The sequence below is a fragment of the Ptiloglossa arizonensis genome, chromosome 4, assembly GCF_051014685.1.
Source record: "Ptiloglossa arizonensis isolate GNS036 chromosome 4, iyPtiAriz1_principal, whole genome shotgun sequence".
NCBI lineage: Eukaryota > Metazoa > Arthropoda > Insecta > Hymenoptera > Colletidae > Ptiloglossa > Ptiloglossa arizonensis.
The window spans coordinates 22,906,851-22,925,298 of record NC_135051.1 but is presented as its reverse complement, the minus strand read 5'-3'; the positions used below and the strand labels follow the sequence as shown (position 1 = coordinate 22,925,298).

At 40.7% G+C, this 18,448-nt stretch overlaps 1 protein-coding gene across 3 annotated transcripts in view; it reads right to left on the bottom strand.

The window, feature by feature from the left end:
• Positions 1-1,687: 1,687 nt before the first annotated feature.
• The window catches only part of LOC143145887 (neural cell adhesion molecule 2), a 416,497-nt gene continuing 399,736 nt past the window's right edge, over positions 1,688-18,448 (bottom strand). For 2 of the 3 annotated variants that reach the window (XM_076309675.1, XM_076309673.1), the window contains 6 exons: positions 16,542-16,701; positions 15,479-15,772; positions 10,666-10,974; positions 9,037-9,363; positions 8,286-8,479; positions 1,688-7,477 (listed from right to left, as the gene is read on the bottom strand). In XM_076309675.1, the coding sequence (XP_076165790.1) occupies positions 7,205-7,477; positions 8,286-8,479; positions 9,037-9,363; positions 10,666-10,974; positions 15,479-15,772; positions 16,542-16,701 (1,557 nt within the window). In that variant the 3' untranslated portion in view covers positions 1,688-7,204. The remainder of the gene's footprint in view (positions 7,478-8,285; positions 8,480-9,036; positions 9,364-10,665; positions 10,975-15,478; positions 15,773-16,541; positions 16,702-18,448) is intronic. The other variant, XM_076309674.1, reaches the window with a different exon arrangement.

Genomic DNA, 18,448 nt, shown 5'->3' with positions numbered 1-18,448 from the left:
TGTCGAGATCAAATTTTTAAACGATTCATTTATTTTGTTCTGAGATTCGATATATGACCTAGACAATAAATGAGAAATTAGAATTGAGGTGGTAAAAATATATTTAGAATTTTGACTTAAAAATAAGAAGAAAACTGAATACAGCAGTATTTTCGTGCGCAGAGAAAGGATTCAGTAATTTTAATTCGATACAACTTGATTGTACATTTAGATGGAAAAGTTTTCCCACATATCGCGTGTATTCTGTACAGAGTCGTAACTTACGTGCTTCTTATTTGAATTAAGTTATAAGAAAATTATTTTTCTTAATGTACATACTTAAATGCATATATGTTATTTGTAGGATATATATGTAACGCGTTTCATATATATTGGAAAATACGTCGGTTCACGTTCTCATTTAGAAAAGGTATGAATTGTAGGTGCAATTGATGAAAATTTTTGGAAAGTAGGAAATAAATAGTTTAAGAGCTGTTGTATATGAAATACGTAAAATAATTTTTAAAGTAGCGTGATATCTATGGATTAACTATAACGAATATAATTGATAGAAAATGGAATCTGTCATTAACGATTTACAAGCAGATTACGCCACTATTAATATAAGTGGATTGTTGATAGTGTATCCGAACTACTACATTCACGTGTTGGAGGTGCGTGAATGCAATTACAATGCAAAAATTTGACTTGTATTTAAAAACATATTATTATAATTGAAATCGTTAGTAACGTAGTCATTTTATGATTTCGTTAATTGGTTCTGGTAACACAGGCGCCGGAAGACATTATTTATAAGCATTTTAGTATTCTGTACGACAAGAAAAACAATGATTATAAACTTGGGAAAGCGATTCTACTTCCGGCTCATTATTACGTTCATCAAGTAAGCTCTATGGTAAAAAATAAAAATAAAACAGAGGAAATAATAACGTGTCGGTTAATACATTTCGATTGATAACTTTCAGAAATTCTTTCCGAAATGGTTCAACGTGTTCATGATCCCGCCCACTTTGTTAGAAAAATTAGAATCATATGAATTGTCCGAAATTAAGACACAGATGTTTAATTGCTTGAAAAAAATATATATATTATGTGTTAATATTGCAAACACGGTTCGCGATCTCGTAAGTGTTTTCGGTGTAGTTGGGACGGAAATTATTTGCTGCTTAAAGTCACTAGCGAATTACGTCAGTCACGAGGTCCATGTTTATGCCATCATCGGCTTGCTATTCCGCAACCGAGATAACGAGCTCGCGTCTGCGCAGACGATAGATGGAGCCACGAAACGATACGGTGGGGGTAGCCGATTGGTGACCTTGAGCGGCCAATATTTTCTGCCTCAATTTGAACGATTTAGAGTCAATGTCGACAAACGATTAATCGTAGTACTATTTCCCCGAAAAGTCAGTACCGATGAAGGACGTTATGCGTAACATTAACGACAAGATTGGACAACTTTACCCCGAGAGCACCGTACTTGAGTACTTGGTAAATGCAAACAGTAAATTTCTTTTGACCGTCGAGGAATATCTTCAAATGTATAGCAAGGTTCCGTTGATCCATCTGTACAATGGTAACAATTTTTACAAATTTTTACTGTGGAAAAATTAATCATATAAAATAATAAATATTGAAGTAGAAGTGGAAGGGGGGGGGGGGATTAAGTGGTCGTAACGATTGACAATCGTTGAATAAAAACGATTATTTATTTCAGAGTATTTACAATATCAAAAAAAGTCTCCTTTTATAGGGTACATGAAATTTGTGTCAGATATCGCTAAACTAATTACATATACAAATTTCATTCAAACGGTTTTTGTTTTCTTTTCGCGAAAGCAGCTGGTCAGACTCGTTCGTTTAGATGTACAGGCGGTATACGGCTGAAAGGGTGCTTCCATGTACATACTCTTAATCTAAAAGAGATTTTCTTTGGCTCTTAACCCTGGCTACTCTAAGATACGTTAGTAACGAAGCGAATGTTGCGCAAATGCTAGCCGATACAGTGGATATTGCGATCGTTGCGCGAACTCGAATGCAATTCTTGATAACGTTATTAGTCTTTTGTGTAATTACACGCTTCAATTTGTTATTTTAAAGAAAAAAGAATATGTACTACTTTTCGATACTTCCGCAACACAGCAGTTCCCGCTTTCAAGAAACAAAATCGGGACCGCGACTTGAAAGCGGGGTATGTAGATAGCGGTTGATACTGAGGCCAATAAGGATCGCACCCGTCTGTAAGTTGGTGGATTGTTCATTCTGAATAAATATAAACAATATAAACAGGTGGCGATTCAATTTCTAACAGCAGTTTCTGTGATAAATTAATTAAAAAGAAAAATTGATTCGATCATACGAGCGTTTACGTAAATTTTTTTCTATTATTTTTCTAAGCTGAATGCATTCTCAAAATTACGTTCAGATTTGATGAAAAATTCTACATAATAATGAAATGCAAACGGTGGACATTGATTTTCAGTGATACAATTTTAGCATTATAGGGCTAAAAAAAATTAATTTACTATTAATAGTACAGTTAAACGCGCAATGATCGCAAGACCGTTTTCCATACCGACCAAAATGTTCTGCACTACGAGAGTAGCTTCACGCAAGATCGAGGAACGTCTTGTATAGTCACAGTGGAAAAGGTTTTGCATAACGGGTGGCGATTATCTTGCAGACACCATCTGGCCGCCGGCCCAGGACTTCATGTTCTCTGGTGCGTTCGAGAGGGACAGTCGTCAAAGTTTTCGAACCGATTCGTCTAAACACGTTTCCAATAACGGGCACCATTAGAAACAGCGTCATGGATTCGATCGCGGAGTCCTCTGGAAGCTCCAGAAGTCACGTTTGCGCTTGAACGCCTGTTTCTTTTTTCCTCCGAAGAAGCGCGATTACCATCGACCCCAAAAGTAGGATTATTTTTTTTGCGTTAGAGAAGATTGTACTCGAATAAACTATCAAAAAAGGTCTCTCAGCAGTTCGGCATTCAAAATTTGTTGATGCTGCTGGCATCGATAGATTGTGAAAACCGTTTTTCGTTTTTCTTTTTCTTGTCTTATTTTTTATGTCTTTTTTTACTTTTTGTCACCGCGAGACAGTCTCAGCCTCTCGGTTCGGTGCTAATACGAGAAGAAATGTAGGCGTTTTTTTTTTTTTTTTTGTTAACGATTATTAAAGTTCCTCTTAGTACACTGACTATGCACCGACATCAATTCCATCAATGGCAATAATAAATAACGATTCACGCATTTTATTTTCTCTTTACGCATCTTTAAACATTATACAGTCAGACGTATCGTCGCCGAGGATAAAACTTAACGACTAGCGATCGAAAGAACACATTCATCTAGAGGACTCGAAAGAACGACTAAACTTCGTCGATATAATACACGAGTGGTCCGCCAGAGCGAGCCACTGGTCACCGTTTCGCTCTGAACGCGTTGCATACCGAGTTACCTGTTGACAAATTGATCCGGATCTTTTCTCGTGTCTTTCGTTCTTTTCTTTTTTTTTTTTTTTTAATTTAATTCCTTCTTTGTTTAAACACATAGACGTTTTTATCGCGCACGGAAAGGTAGAGACATTTACAGAGCGAAGCGAAATACAAATACGTTCGTCGACAGTACCGGCGATCCTGCTTCAAGAAAGTTTAATTTAGGAAGCTGTACACGCTCGTCTTTCCCTCACGCGAGTCTTCCACGAGCTTTCAGCGGTGGCCACGGGTGGGAGTGGCCCACTAGTCACGTTTCTATAGTCTTTTGATCATTTATTCGAATACGGTAGCCCAATCTAGAGCTGGAGAGTTCCGAGCTGGATTTTATAATAGTTGCAATAAGAGAATTGTACGAAGATATTCTTCTTTGGAATTTGGTCCAAATTGTGGGAGATATTGACCACTAACGCCCAATTATTGTTACGAGAAATACAGTAGAACCTCGATAAGAGTAATTTCGATGTTTAAATCTCTATTGTTTCATTGCGTTGACAAATGAAAGGATGATCGTTTAGCATCTTCGGTAACTTTCGCTTTCAAGTGATAATTGAAGGGTACCTCCCAGAAAGTTGATACTCTAAGAATTGAAAGCAAAAACAGAAAGGAACAAATCACAAAATTTGACTATTTTCGCAAATTTAGTCACATGTTTCTAGCTTTTCGTTTCGAAGTTTCTACTTTTAATCGAGAAGTTCAGCTATGCGTACAATTTACTCATTACGTCTATATTTTGATTGCTACTGAAACCCAGCGACTTTATGTATGAACTTACAAATTGATTCTTCGAATTATAATAGTGTCTTCCAAAGTCTCTTTAAAAATCGTGAAAATATTATCCATTAATTCCCGAAGTTATACCGTCGAAAATGAGTCCAAACACGACCACATTCGGACCATTTTTTATTATATGCAATTTGAAAAATTTTCAGAAATGATTGACGATTGATAATGATGTAAGTAAAAACGGTACGAACATGGTCATGTTTGGACTCGTTTTCATCGGGAGAGTCTCGCCAATCTATCGATAAAACTGTCGCGAAGATATAACGAAAAATATTCAGTATCGCTTTGAAGTTCTGCATCTGAGTATTTGTAATATGAGACTCTTGCTGTTTTGCTCACTTCTGGTGTATCTCGTTCGTTCTCCTAACCGAAGGATTCATGCGCGGCTGGGTTTCAGCTCGAGATAAGAGAAGATCGATTCTTGGAACGAATTCGCAACCAACCCCGGTTATACGCCACGATTTTGATTTTTCGCACGTAGTCCAGCGCTACTGTATTAATTTCCACGCTCTGATTCCGATATTTTCGGACGTTAGGTTGTACAATAGGCGGTCGGTTGAACGATTTCCGAATGAATTCTCAACTCCAGACTCTCGTTAAGCATCGACACAGCAATGGAAAGAGCTATCGCGATCACGTAGCCACCGAGTGAGAAATTTTAATCGGTCGTCCTCAAGAGCAAAGACGAGGGACTTTCTCTTATTAGTCTTCGTTAAAACAATGCTCGTCGTCGATTACACGGAAGGAAATTTTTTAAATCTTTATACATTATACAGATACTTAATCTTACAATAAAATCCAGAATACTGCATACTGATGAAAGTAAATGGGGGGGGATCTCTTCGTGTTCGTGTGTGTGTGTTTCTTATTTTTTGTTTGTTTATTGGTCTTCTAAATACTTTACTCCGTTGCGTTTGTTTATTTTTCGCTTTTTTTTCCCTTTTTCGTTAATTTCGGTTTTTTCGACGATGGAAAGCTGTACGATATGTCTCTATGTCCTCGTTTCCCCGTTCCCTACACTCGATGCACGTCAACATACACACGCAAACGAAATTCTTGTTCCCATTTGACTATATTTTTTGTTTCCTTTCGCTTTCTTTTTTTTCCGCATCGCGATCTCTCGTTCATAAATGACCCTCTTCTTCAGTGTACGTTATTCTGGTTGTTCGATCGACCTTTCGCGCATATACATTATTCATTTATTTATACTTACATCGACTAGACGAATTGTACAGTGTACCATAGTAAAAGTGGGAATAAACCTTTCTCCTCTCCTCTCTCTCTCTCTCTCTCTCTCTCTCTCTCTCTCTCTCTCTCTCTCCCTCCCTCTCTCTTTCTCACACTCACTCACTCACTCACTCACTCACTCACTCACTGACTCTCACTCTCTCTTTCTCTAGCAATTTCTCTCTCTCTTTCTCTGTTTAATGCTAGCGATTTTGTATAAAATATCCTCCGTATTCAAGGTAATATGTACAGCACGTGCCATCACCCGTGCACATGTATGTATAAGTGTTGCATCAATAATTCATTCCCGTACGCAGGGAGCTTCACAGCGCACGGCCCCGTAGGTTTTCTTCTTGTTCTTCTATCTTTTTGTTCCGTTAGATTTCTGTTTCTTTACATTTACAAACTCGGTAGCTTGAGAATTGTCCGTTCAATATAAAAAGGGCACTTTGATCGAACAGAGAAACGTAAACGCGAAACGCTGTCCGCGGGGGAGAAAAAGTGTGAATCCGCGAGAGTGGAACGTCTCGAAAAATGTACAGTGCAAGCGCGAGAAGATTACATTCGGGCGTTACGGAGGGTCTCGTATGATCAGGGGCCATCTCGAGCACAGGGTGTGCCAAATAAAGCGTCACAAGGTGTTTTCTCGAAATCTAACGAAATACTGACTGCAGTTTTGCTATAGTTAAGGTACAGTGACTGCTGGGGAGGAAAGAGGGGGCCTCGACATTTTTTTTAAATTATGAAACCGAATAAAAACCTACAAACGTTGGGGAATCCCTCTCTTCCACCCAGTAGAATCCTCAAAAAAATTTACTGCACTTTAAAAAATTAGTATCCTATCTATTTAATTATAACAAGAATGAAGTTCATATCTACGTCAGATTCTTAGAAAACCTGCAACATTTTGTTTAGCATGCCTTGTATACACGTCCAGTCACGCGCGAGACGCAACTCTTAAACGCACGGGACCTGTCGCAACTCTGAGTGCAATCTCCTCGCGCGCGTACAGTACATACAGGCTGTTCAGCGGCGCAACCACGGTGCAATCAACGAGATGTCGATTCCTCCTCGAAAAACGAGTAAAAAGTGTGCAATTAATTTTTTCGTTCGGTCGTATGGTTCTCGAAATAAATAACTTCGAATACACAGGATTTCGGTGCAGTATAATATCAGGTGATCTACCAAATGTAAAACAAAAAAATATGGCATTGGAGAATGTACAATAATCGAAAGAAAAAAAAAAGATAAAAATAATCTTCGAGGTTTGCAATTTCGAGGAAGGTAGTCTTTGACTTTATCGATGGGGTGTGCTCGTAATCAAAGTAGTTACACGATAACAAAAAAACGTATTTGCACGCTCTGTACTTGTTGCTGCAAGTGTACCGCACGATCTATTGTACACGAATATTCCGCAACGATGAACGGGTCCAACCGAACTGGAACCAACGGAAGGGTAACAAGAATTTCTTTGAAGATCTCGCAGTTCGCTCGCATTCACGCAACGTAAAATGATGAACGTCTTCGAAACGACGTTCGTCGTTTTATTCGTGTACATCGGTGACGATTAGGGTCGCCGCCGCCGCCGCCGCTTGTCCGATGACGGTGTAACCCTGAGCACCGGTGCGCAACATACTTCGAGAGACAATGCGTCGAACGATACTTTTATACAGCGCTCGTCTGCGTGCGACAGAAATGTCACACGGAGCTCTCCCTCTTCGCCATCACGATTGGGGTGGTCATCTTCCCGTCTTTTTGCGACTGGATGCAACACTGGCCGGGAATCCTCGCTTCCATGTCCTTCGTTAACAAGCTACCGCTAGGGCAAGCTCTACTGACGACCCCCAGGCCCGTGTACAACATCGGTGGACTCATCGTCATCGACATCGATTGGACACTATGGCTCGGCCAGTGTTGCCGAGGAAGAGTGCAGACACCAGTCTCGTAGACGTCGCCCACGATTGGCTGAAACTGGAGTTCATACATTGGAAATAAAAGTCGAACGAATATTTTCGTGTAAATAATCCTGATAATAAGTACAGCCAGGAGCTGGAAAGATGGCTCGTAATTCCTGCGAGGTGATGACTTTCTGGCTTCTCGTAGTATAGTAGTGCCCAATTATAAGCGAAAAATTGAGTCCATGCATTTGCGTGTAGTCACAATAGAAAATATAAAAAAACTTTTGTATTTTTTCATTGTACCTTCGTGAGAATATTATTGTTAGATTGGCGAGGCTCTCCCGAGGAAAACGAGTCCAAACACGACCATATTCGGACCATTTTTACTTACGCGTTGTCAAACGCGAATCATTTTTGAAAAATTTTTGAAATTGCATCTAACTTGGAAATCGTTCAAATGTGGTCGTGTTTGGACTCATTTTCATCAGGAAAACCCGAGCAATCCGTTGATAGTATTCTCAGGAAGATTCAATGTGGAATACGAAAATTTGAATTGACAATGTTGTGCAACAATCGTAAATTGTTTCGAACGCTTCCCCGCAAATATTTGGGATTAGAGTAGAGTTACAAGAGCGCAATGGCGGTTTCTGAAACTTCTCCCTTGCAATCAGGTCTTTTCTTTTGTTGACTCCATCGAGAGTCTCGTCTGTCACAAGGTAACCACAGTTCTTTGGGAAGGAACCGTCCGTCTCCGAGTAACTCCGGTTTCAAGAGTTTCAGTGTACAGGAAGTTTTCGAGCGTAATGGTTAGGGTAATATCTAGAGTGTAGTTTCGAACTGGTAGATAATCAACGGGTACAATTAGCGCGAATTGAACTTACGCTTTTATGTTTAGTAGTCAAATTCGAGAATTCGTGCAATGGCATCCCGTTCCGAATGGTACAGTAGCCAACGTAACTGCCGTGACCACTAACGGAAGTCACTGTTGAGTGTTCCAGTAAACTCCTCGATGGTGATGTTTCGATCGTCGAGACGAGGCGTCGCTTCCTTAAATACTCGGACGGTTCGTCACCTGCTTGAAACGGTCGAGAAATAAATTTAAAAATCGGCGTTACAAAAATAGCAGATAATTTTTTGCACACTTTTTACGTTACATTTTTTAAATACGTTTATACGTATATACCGGTTCTCGAAAAAAGAACAAACTTCGATCCACAATTTATCAATTTGAACAAGATTGAAACATTATTTCAATGTTCAAAGATCGAAGAACAGACGATTCGAAAGGTATGTGTCAAATCAGATCGTTTTAAGCGGGAAAAATTCAATTTTGGGTAAACAGTATGGGCTTACCATGAACAAGCATGGGTCGTGGAACATATTAAAAATACTTTTTGTATTTTTTAGACTATCGATCTCCTTTTATTGTCAAATGCAATTTCACGCAAACGAAGCAATTCCATTCGATAAAAGTATACCGAGGGTATTCGCGATCAATGGAAACATCTCCATTATTATGTATAGGGTAATCAGAAAACATTGTCGCGAAGTTCTTTCCATTCTGTGCATTGTACATGTTCCGTAGAAGTTATTCCGATCGCGTCACGTTCAATGAATTAAAGTCACACGAACCAGTGATTTGCTGAGGTATGATGTCCGGATTCTTCTCGTCGTTTTCGCTTATGTCACCGCTGCTCTCCAATTTCCTGAACGGGCTGGCAGGATGCTTCTCGTCCGAGAGTAGACTGCTACCCTCGCGGAACCTTAGCTCGCGTTGGATGGGGATCGTTTTCGTTTGTTTGCCGTGGTCCTCCATTTGCGACTTGCTCTGCTCGTCCACCTGTGTGTGCTGAATTCGGAGCACGATCATCACTATCACCACGACGATGATCAGAGCGGTACCCACACCGATCATCACGCTCAACATCGGCATCAGTCTGATATTCGACCGCGGCCTCTCTGGAATGGATCACGCGATGATAAATAAAAAAAAAAACATTTCCACGTTAAAACAGTGGAATTTAATTTTTCTTTGAACGTTCACACCATGAAAAATACAGCGAATAAAAAGAAATCGAAAATGTTTTCATCAAAGAATTCACCTTTATTTTCGAAATTGTTACTGTACGTATTTATGTTACACAATGCTATTTAGCATTATGCAATTCTCGACGAACGAAATGCAATTCTATGTTTGTATATTCTAGCGGTGTATTGTGCAGTTTAACAATGAATAGGTTAAGTCGCAAGTTTTGAGTTATTTGTAAATAAAATAATACACTGATTAGGCAAAAATAGAAAGGGACAATCTTTTCCCTGGCCAAGTAGAATACAGGATGGATGATCAGACGAGGAGACGAGGGTCGACGATTGTCAAGAAAAAAGAACAGAACCGTTCTCGAACGTAGACGTGGAACAAGACTGCCACTGTCCTGACAAATCAGTCAAATGTATCACTTTCTACACAGACGTGGTCTCCGGTTGGCCAAGTGAAATATAGGCAATCGATGACCGGGCAAGTAAAACAGGACGGTCACTGGTCGGGAAAACGGAACAGGACCGTCTTTGTCTAGACGAAATTAGTAATACTAGCTCCTTGGACAAAGGTGGATTTCGGATAGTCTCTAATTAGGGAAGTGAAGTACAGGTAGTCGGTGGTCAGACAAGTAGAATAGAACTGCCACTGGTCGGCCAGCGGTAGAAAAGAATAACCGTTTCAGCGGCCCGAGCACCGGGAATGCAAATCAGACACCGCTGTCCTACTTTTCATAGGACTTGGATTAAAACCTCGACAAAAAAGTGCCGATGTGTGTAGTTCCCACCACTGTTTTTGTATTTTTAAGAAAAGTTCTCTACCTGGGACAAAAACTCTAATCAGGATTCTGTGGACACTTGCGAAGAAGAAAGTGTCTGACAGAAGTGTCGAAACGACTTACATTTCGAGCATTTTTTTATCATATATTTCTGTAAATATCAATGACTATAATGTACTTCTTAATCAATTTCAATTAACAGATATTACTTTAAAGTAATTGATTAAGGAGTACATCATTGATTAAATTAAATGGTTTAAATGTTAAATATCATCATTTTGATGTTTGTAGAAATGTATGAGAAAAGGAGAGAATCCTAAAGTATTAAAAAAAAAAATCAAATATTATTTATACGTAACTACGGCACAGCGAATCAAGGCAAGTGAGCAGTGGAGGACATGGCGAACGATCACATCTCATCCTGTAATACTTAAAGATATGTTCTCACCTGACTCCGATGTTAATTGCTTCTCAGGCAGTCTGAGCGTGCCGGCTTGCACGACCATCGACTCGCTGCGTCCTTTGTCGTTGTAGGCGTAGATGTAGGCCTGGTAGAGGACGCCCGCGTCCAGCTGAGCGACGCTGAACCTAGGCACCGGTGATGTAAGATTAGCTCTCAGCTCTTGGCTGATGCTTTCTTTCACCTCCAGGAGAAACGACTGCGAGAGTCCCCCGTTGAAACCCTCGGCGCAGCGTACCGAAAACGAACTCGTCGATGTGTTCGAGGTGGTGCAATTGTGTACCATATCCGGCCGACCTGACGGTGAACACGATCATTTAATCCATTTGGTATGAACTACGAGTCAGACTTGTGGTGCACGACTTGGACCAAAGTGAGTCGGATTTGTAGTTTTCTAACTTGGATAATTTTACGTCATTAAATTACGGTTGTAATTTATTATTTTCATTTTGCAAACATCGAGGTAAAATATTGTAAAAAATTACCAAAGTAGTGCGTCGCAGTTTGTCTGCATAAAGTACAGAATGAGTGAAGGCTGAACGGGTTAACCCTAGTGCGTTCCCCGGGTCTAATATAACCCATATCGTTCTTACATTAGACAGATTATTTTTCTGTAATGTTTCTATGATATAAATAAATCGTCTTATCGTGTTGTAAAGTTACAAATTCCAGTCTCTTCAATCTGGGACATTTTTCCTCTAGCGTACAGTCGAATGGAAAGATACTCGGAGGTTAAATTATGCAGCGACTGTTAGCGTCGACAATACGCGGTGACGATCGCGACCTCGAGACTTATCCACCTGGATCTCGAATCCTGCTTCGTTAGTCGTATGGGCCTGCACGATTCACTCCTGATGAATAATACACGATCAGCTCAGGATAGGGGGGTATTTGAACAACCGTCACAAATGATGAGAATGAAAAATCTGTTCTCGATAGCGCTACGGAGCAAACAAATCCACGTGGATGGGAAACTTATTAAAATTCTCTGTTCCTTGGGAAGATACAAAACACTTCTATTGAGCGGTGTTTCAGTTAATGGGATTCCAAGATTGTTCGACACTTCGTAGTGTACCATATAAAATAAGTCGAGTTAAAATAAGCTTTACTAGGGACGAACACAATTGTGGTCTTGTTGTGGTTTTCAAGTTATAGAGGTTCCACTTATAGATGTTCTATTCATAGAAGTTCAACTTACAGAGGTTCGAGTTATAGGGTTCGAGCTATAGAGGTTCGAGTTGTAGAGGTTCCATTTATCGAGATTCTATTTATAGAGGTTTCACTGTATCAATCTTATATTCCGACCTCACAATATCTACCTCTGCACCGTCAATTCCGATTTCTAGACATAATTCGAGACTCTACCGTACTTTACGAACTGGTGTCGAGAAACTTCAATCTAACGTGCGTGTAAATGTAACGGATGATACTCGTCGAACAGTTCGTCTATAACTTGTGGAGACACAACTCCCGAGGTGAATTTTATCTCCTAACCGAGAATCGAATATAGTCGAAGTTTTGAGTTTCATCATTGTCCGCGGAGCGGAAAGTCGACTAGAACGATTTCCACAACGTAGAGAATTTTTCCTTCCGTGAGGGAATTTGACGAGTTTGAACTTTAACAGGACGCGCGACCGTATCCCTTTAAAGACGTCGAAACGCGAAAAGTCAGGGGCAATTCACGACACGTCCGTGAAATTTATGAGCAGAGAACGGCCATCGATAACGTAGCAGCAAACTCGACAAAACTTCGACACGTTCAAATAGTATCGATCAGCGTTCACCATCCCATTGTCGCTTATAATTTATTCAAAATTCTCCAAACTTTCCGCCAAAAACTTGTAAATTTTCTACACACTTTACGGTGTGCAGACGTGTTCATTTATTCGAGCCGATTCGCGACAATAATCTCACGACCGGCACGACACAGCAAGTGCATCCATTTAAAACTTTAAGGTGAGTGCAAAGGAAAACGCCGTACGTTTTAACCACTATTAATAACGAAGCTGCTGTTGCATTAAAAATGCTCAATATCGGTAAGTGGTACGTATCAGCTGGCTAGACATAGTCCTCCTTAATGGAGAGTAATTGAAAATAAAAGAGTTCGTGTATCGGCAGCACGATAAAGAATAATTTCGTTTGACGTATTAGATTAACAAAGGCTGGGGCAATTTAAATTTCGTCCCGCTAGAACTGCAATTAGCGGGACCTCTTCTATTTTATCGAAGCGTAAACAAGAAGCGCTTCTCGAACTCGCGCAGCGGAGCTTGTGAGCTATCTCGTTCTTCGTCGTGGAAAACTCGAGTTCACACTGATGACAAAATCACGGCGTACCGTGTACGATTTTTTTTGTTCAGATCCTTCGACTTTGAGCGACCGTATGAACGATGTTTCGATAAACAACTCGCGAGGAAAGATTTTTGTAAAATATTTTACACGGTCGAATGGAAAATGCAGATTTTGGTTCCCGCGAGCTTGACGAATTACCGGAGCCCGGTTTCGGCGCTTTACCTACCCGTCGGCTAAGAATAATTAAAAAACGAAAGAAAGGAAAACGTAAATGCGGTGCTAATTTTAGAAGCGAATAACAAAAAGTGCATCAAAGGGAGAAAAGTTCTCCGACATTTCCACGTTGCCGAGAACAACCTCGACTGACAGTTGAGTCGAAATGGCTCGTCCGCGAGGCCTTTCCGGTGGTTCTGCTCTTTCGTAAAGTAGCGAAATTTTCCCTCGAGTTTTTCATTCGTGGTGATACGAAAACACCCGAGCGGATCCGAAACTTCTCGAGTTACAGCGGAAAAAGAGAACGGAGGACTGCTTGGGGCTACAGTATCGTTCAAAAGTAATCGATTGTTGTACGGAAAGAAAATAATCGTATGAAAATGAATTCACTACACGACCATGACATGAATCATATAAAGCATATCGTAAAAATGATCAAGGATAACTATTCCTTAAAATTTAGTCGGAAAAATTTCAATGTTTATCACTAATAGTCGTTAGGTAGACGTTAAATTAAAAAGAAGAAAAAAAAAAGAAAATTAATGTTTTCACGTTGTATTTCGTTGTAAATCTTCCTAAGTCTTGTCAAGGATTATCGAGAGACTCAATGGATAAGAAGACGTGGTGAAGTTTCACCGTGTTTTCGAACACGTTACTCCCGAGCGTCGCTTTTTGCGTCCTCAACAATTGGATCGGTCTCGATAGATCAATGGGAATGCCCGTTACGAGAAAATGGTCCATCCTTCTCACGCGTACAGACACACGTACCCTGTAACGAACTTCCGTTTTAATCTCCGAACTCCACTATTGCGCGTGGGTCGAGATTGTCGCTTTTGAAAAGTCAGCATACCGTGAACAACTCCGGATTAACGTGGAGTCCGGAATTTTTTTGTAATTACGCTCGCCTATGAACATTTCGTTTCTTTCGATATTTTGTCTGTCTGATTGGACGTTGCAATTTTCCGCGTGTAGCCATCCACCCGTGTGCTCGAAAGTCTCGTAAAAAAATTGTGATTTCACCGTGCGTTAAACCGTTTACATTTTTACGACCAGAAGCACGGGATATTCAATGGAGAGAAATCTGCATTTGAGGCTTGGCGATCGTCGGAGTGAGACAAGAGACACTCTAATCGGACAAGAGCAGGGAGTGTGCAGTCGAGTAGTGTAGGCCAGTACCAAGTCAGACGGAAACCTCGAGACAGTGTCTTATCCGGTAAACAGAATAGGGCACTATGGAGGTGGTCGAAAGGGGAGAGAGACCGTAGCTGGTCAGACAAGTGCAGTAGAACCGTACTTACTCGAACAAGGGAATACGGATCGTCTTTGATCGGACAAACAGCAGAGAAACGCGTGTCCGTTTAAACAAGAAGCGTAAGCGTTCTCCTTGTTGTGCAAGGAGTTCCAAGTGGAATAAGATTGATACTGTTCAGACATCGCAGTGAAACGTACAACTCTCTAAACAGACAAGGATGGTATCTAGTCGGAGAAGACAATGTGAGTCGTCATTGATCGAACAAGGGAAATAGGACTGTTCTTTGTCCGGCTAGTAGAATAGGACGGTACCCGACTATACGAAATATAAAAAGAGACAACTCTTTCAGTAGTCTAAGAGGATTAAGATTGGCTTTCGGTCAGACAAGTGGAGTTGGAACGTGTTCGTTTAGATAAGTGATAATGGATCTTTGATCGGACAAGTGAGTATGAATTCTTGATCAGACAAGTGAATATGGATTTTAGATCAGACAAATGAATATGGATTTTTGGTCAGACAAGTGAACATGGATTTTTGATCAGACAAGCGAACATGGATATTTAATCAGACCAACAGGAGAGGAACACGAAGTGGAATAATTTTCAAAGTGTTCGGTACCTAATTACAGAAAAGAAATATAAATCGTCACTGGTCAGACAAGGGAAACAGGACGGTCCGTGGTCGAACAAGTAGTATAGACGTACCAATGGTCGGACAACTATTATTTCACGTAGATCCAAACTCGCACGACTATCTTAAAATCGTTCATATATCTCCAGATATTTTTCGTGTAATTTTTCTCGAAAATTGTCGATTAAATCACCGTTCGCGAATCGTTCGAAGTCGTTAATAGAGGACGCGGGGAACGCGAGGTGGTGGCGCAAATTTTCAGTCAACTCGACAAACGATGTCTTTGATGCCACGTAATCGCATACGTTCGCGTTCGATTTCGATCGTATCGATGAAATATCGGCTGTGTTGTACGCGACGTTTCACGGTTGACAGGTTATATTTCCATGATCGAATCATCACATAAAGATACCTCACCGGCCGCTATGATGTGATAGACGCAGGGCACTTGTTGATGTCCAATTCGATTGGTCGCCCAGCAGAGCAACGTGCCGTAATCCAATTCGGTCATGGGTGTGTACGAGACGGTCGAGGACGTGCCATCCCGGGCGATATGACTGCCAGCCACGTCGATACTCTCGGCGGAATTGTTAAAGGTCCAGCGGAACTGGACATCCGGTGGGTTCGCGTCCACTTCGCAGGATATGTTTGCCTTCTCTTGTTTCGCCACCCCGTGGAGTTTAGTCTGATTCGGCTTGCAGGTGGGCGCGACTGTAATCAAGATGAAGAGTCGGTTTGATGTTCCTTTTAAAGCCTCGAGGATAAAGATACAGTCCGTTTAATAAGATCGGTACATTTTTGCGATTCAATATTTTTACCAAGAAATTTGATCAATTTATATTACATTAGAAAAACGTTACTGTTTGTAATCAATCTTGAGAATCGAGGATTTGGAACTTTGTATGCGTTTATAGATAATTGAAACCTAGAAGAGACGATAACAAATTTATAAAATTTTAGTATCTACAGAGAAGTTTTAAGAAACGTCGGTCATGTAAATCGACAGTATGCAGTCACGTTGTAAGGAACATTTTGATACCATTGGTGACTAGACCAGCTATCAACAACAAAGTATCACAGTAGATACTAGGAGGGTAAATTATAATAAATTACACAGATTCTTTATCTTGAAAAGAAACGATTCGAGAATAATATTCCAACGTGTGCTTATAATGCATGCACGTGAGGAACGTATGTCACCGTCACTTGTTAATAAAATTACTCGTCGTTAGAATCGAACATGTTCGAAACGTGTCACGTCCCTTCGGATGAGAACACACTATTCAGCAACGTATGGACTTATTCATGGACGAATTAAGGGAGTTGACGTTCCGGACGACTAAAAACAAAACGTTTAATCGTCTCGTTTGAATTCGTCGCGGAAGAATCTCCGTTCGTACACGGTAAATTGGCCATCTGGAAAGCGCGGAGACTGTCGAGCGAAGTGGCTGATTATTTATTCAGAGACGGCGACACGTACACATTACGTTCAAGTAAAACGGTGAACTCTCGCCGCCTCCTTCCGTGTTGTATCCGACGCAGGTGTAATTGCCTGCGCTTTTACGGTCGACGCCTTGCAGCACCAAGCTCTGATTGCTGATTATGATACCCTGTGTGATGTTGTGATGAAGCGCTTTACCCTGGAACAAAGAACAATTCATACGGTTACGGTAACATTGAATTAGAAATTACACGCGCAAACTTCCGCTGAAACTCTTCGCGGAAAGAAGTGAACTTTTTCAGCCTCCCCTCCCCCTCCTCTCCGGCTTAAAGAGTTTTCATCAACCGCGTACAGTTCGCGCCTATAATTTTCCGCCAGTTCGTATTTATACGGTTCTCGTCACAGTTACTTCTGATACACTTGGTTACGCATAATCGTATACATTTTGCGGAATAATATTATAAAAACAGGCACGATTCGATGATTACAGAGGCATTGAATCGATGGTTGGGGTTGGAGATTGAAGATATTTCGAAGAAACGACGATATTTATCAAATTTCGCGATTCTAATGGTTTTGGTCCACGATCCAAATTACAAAGATAGAGATATTCATGTGGCAGATATTGCAAGATCTGTTTCCTCCCTTGGAACGTATTATAGAACAGCCTCTGAGAATAGATGGGACTTGGAAAATTTTAGTAAGCTGTCGAGGTAGCTGTAACTTTGAAAAATATTCACAGTTTCGGTGAAGTGTCTCGAGTCTCGTCTCTTTTCATATCCCTAACTCTGAAATCTGCCAAGCTGTCGTCACGATATTTTGCAAGAATGCACCATACTTATCGCAATATATTCCAATACCTACAGTTTCGATGCAATCGCGAACTTCTCCGTAAATTAATTATTCACGAATTTTTCCTGTCCCAATCTCGTGTTTCCTATTAGGTAATCTGCTTTGAATTAAAAAAGGGACACGTTGCACCTAACATCTGAAACCTCGTGATTTAAAACTTCCAACGTTTGCTGTACATACGTACGTAATCGTCGCGGTTCAAATCAAGCATCGTATTTTCTCAAAACGAGTTCTTCTTCGCGTTCAATCGTGAGCTCGTTTATCCACTAGGAACGACACACACGTAGAACGTTGCTTCACGTGTTCCCATGGCCCATGGGGAAATATGCTCGCGTATACGTAGACGCGTATGTGCGGCCATTTTAGTTCGTTCGATGGTAAAGCAAGATAGAGAGACTTCGTCCGTGCGATCGAACTTATTACAAAACTTTGAATACCTCGTTCGCCCGGAAGTTTGTTTTCTCTTTTTATATACCCCCAGTCTGGCGGTTCCGAGTCTTTGAACTATCCTCAGCTACGCGCGCGCTGTCTTGTAACCGGGGAACTTCTCGGGATCTTGGTACACCTTGGAAACGGGCCATTTTGGAAACTTTTTGATCCTCGGAAAACAGGCTTTCTTTAAATTGGCCACGGGATGAAAAGACATGCCTCTATCCTCGTAATCGGGGATGAGGGGGAGGGGGGGATGGGACGAAGTACCAACAAAGGTACGGGCTATCCCGACGATGAGACTCGAAACACGTCGCCATTTTACACGCGCAGCGCGGTGAATACGAAATTATGGCAGTGAGTACGAAACGAACAATTAATCGATAGAGAAAAGAACCTCGAGTTGTTCGAGTCGATAATGGGGGATTTTTTTCCCGTTCGAAAAAAATTCGAACAATTTTGTATCAAAGTTTAGTATTTTATGGGGGAAAGTTGAAAATCGAAGTTTAGTATTTTATGGGGGAAAGTTGAAAACCGAAGTTCAGTATTTTATCGAGGAAAGTTGAAAATCGAAGTTTAGTATTTTATGTCATATATGGTAGAGTAGAGAAATTAAGGTGGTACATGCCTTTATCACTTGTGAGAAGAATTATTTTTTAACAATT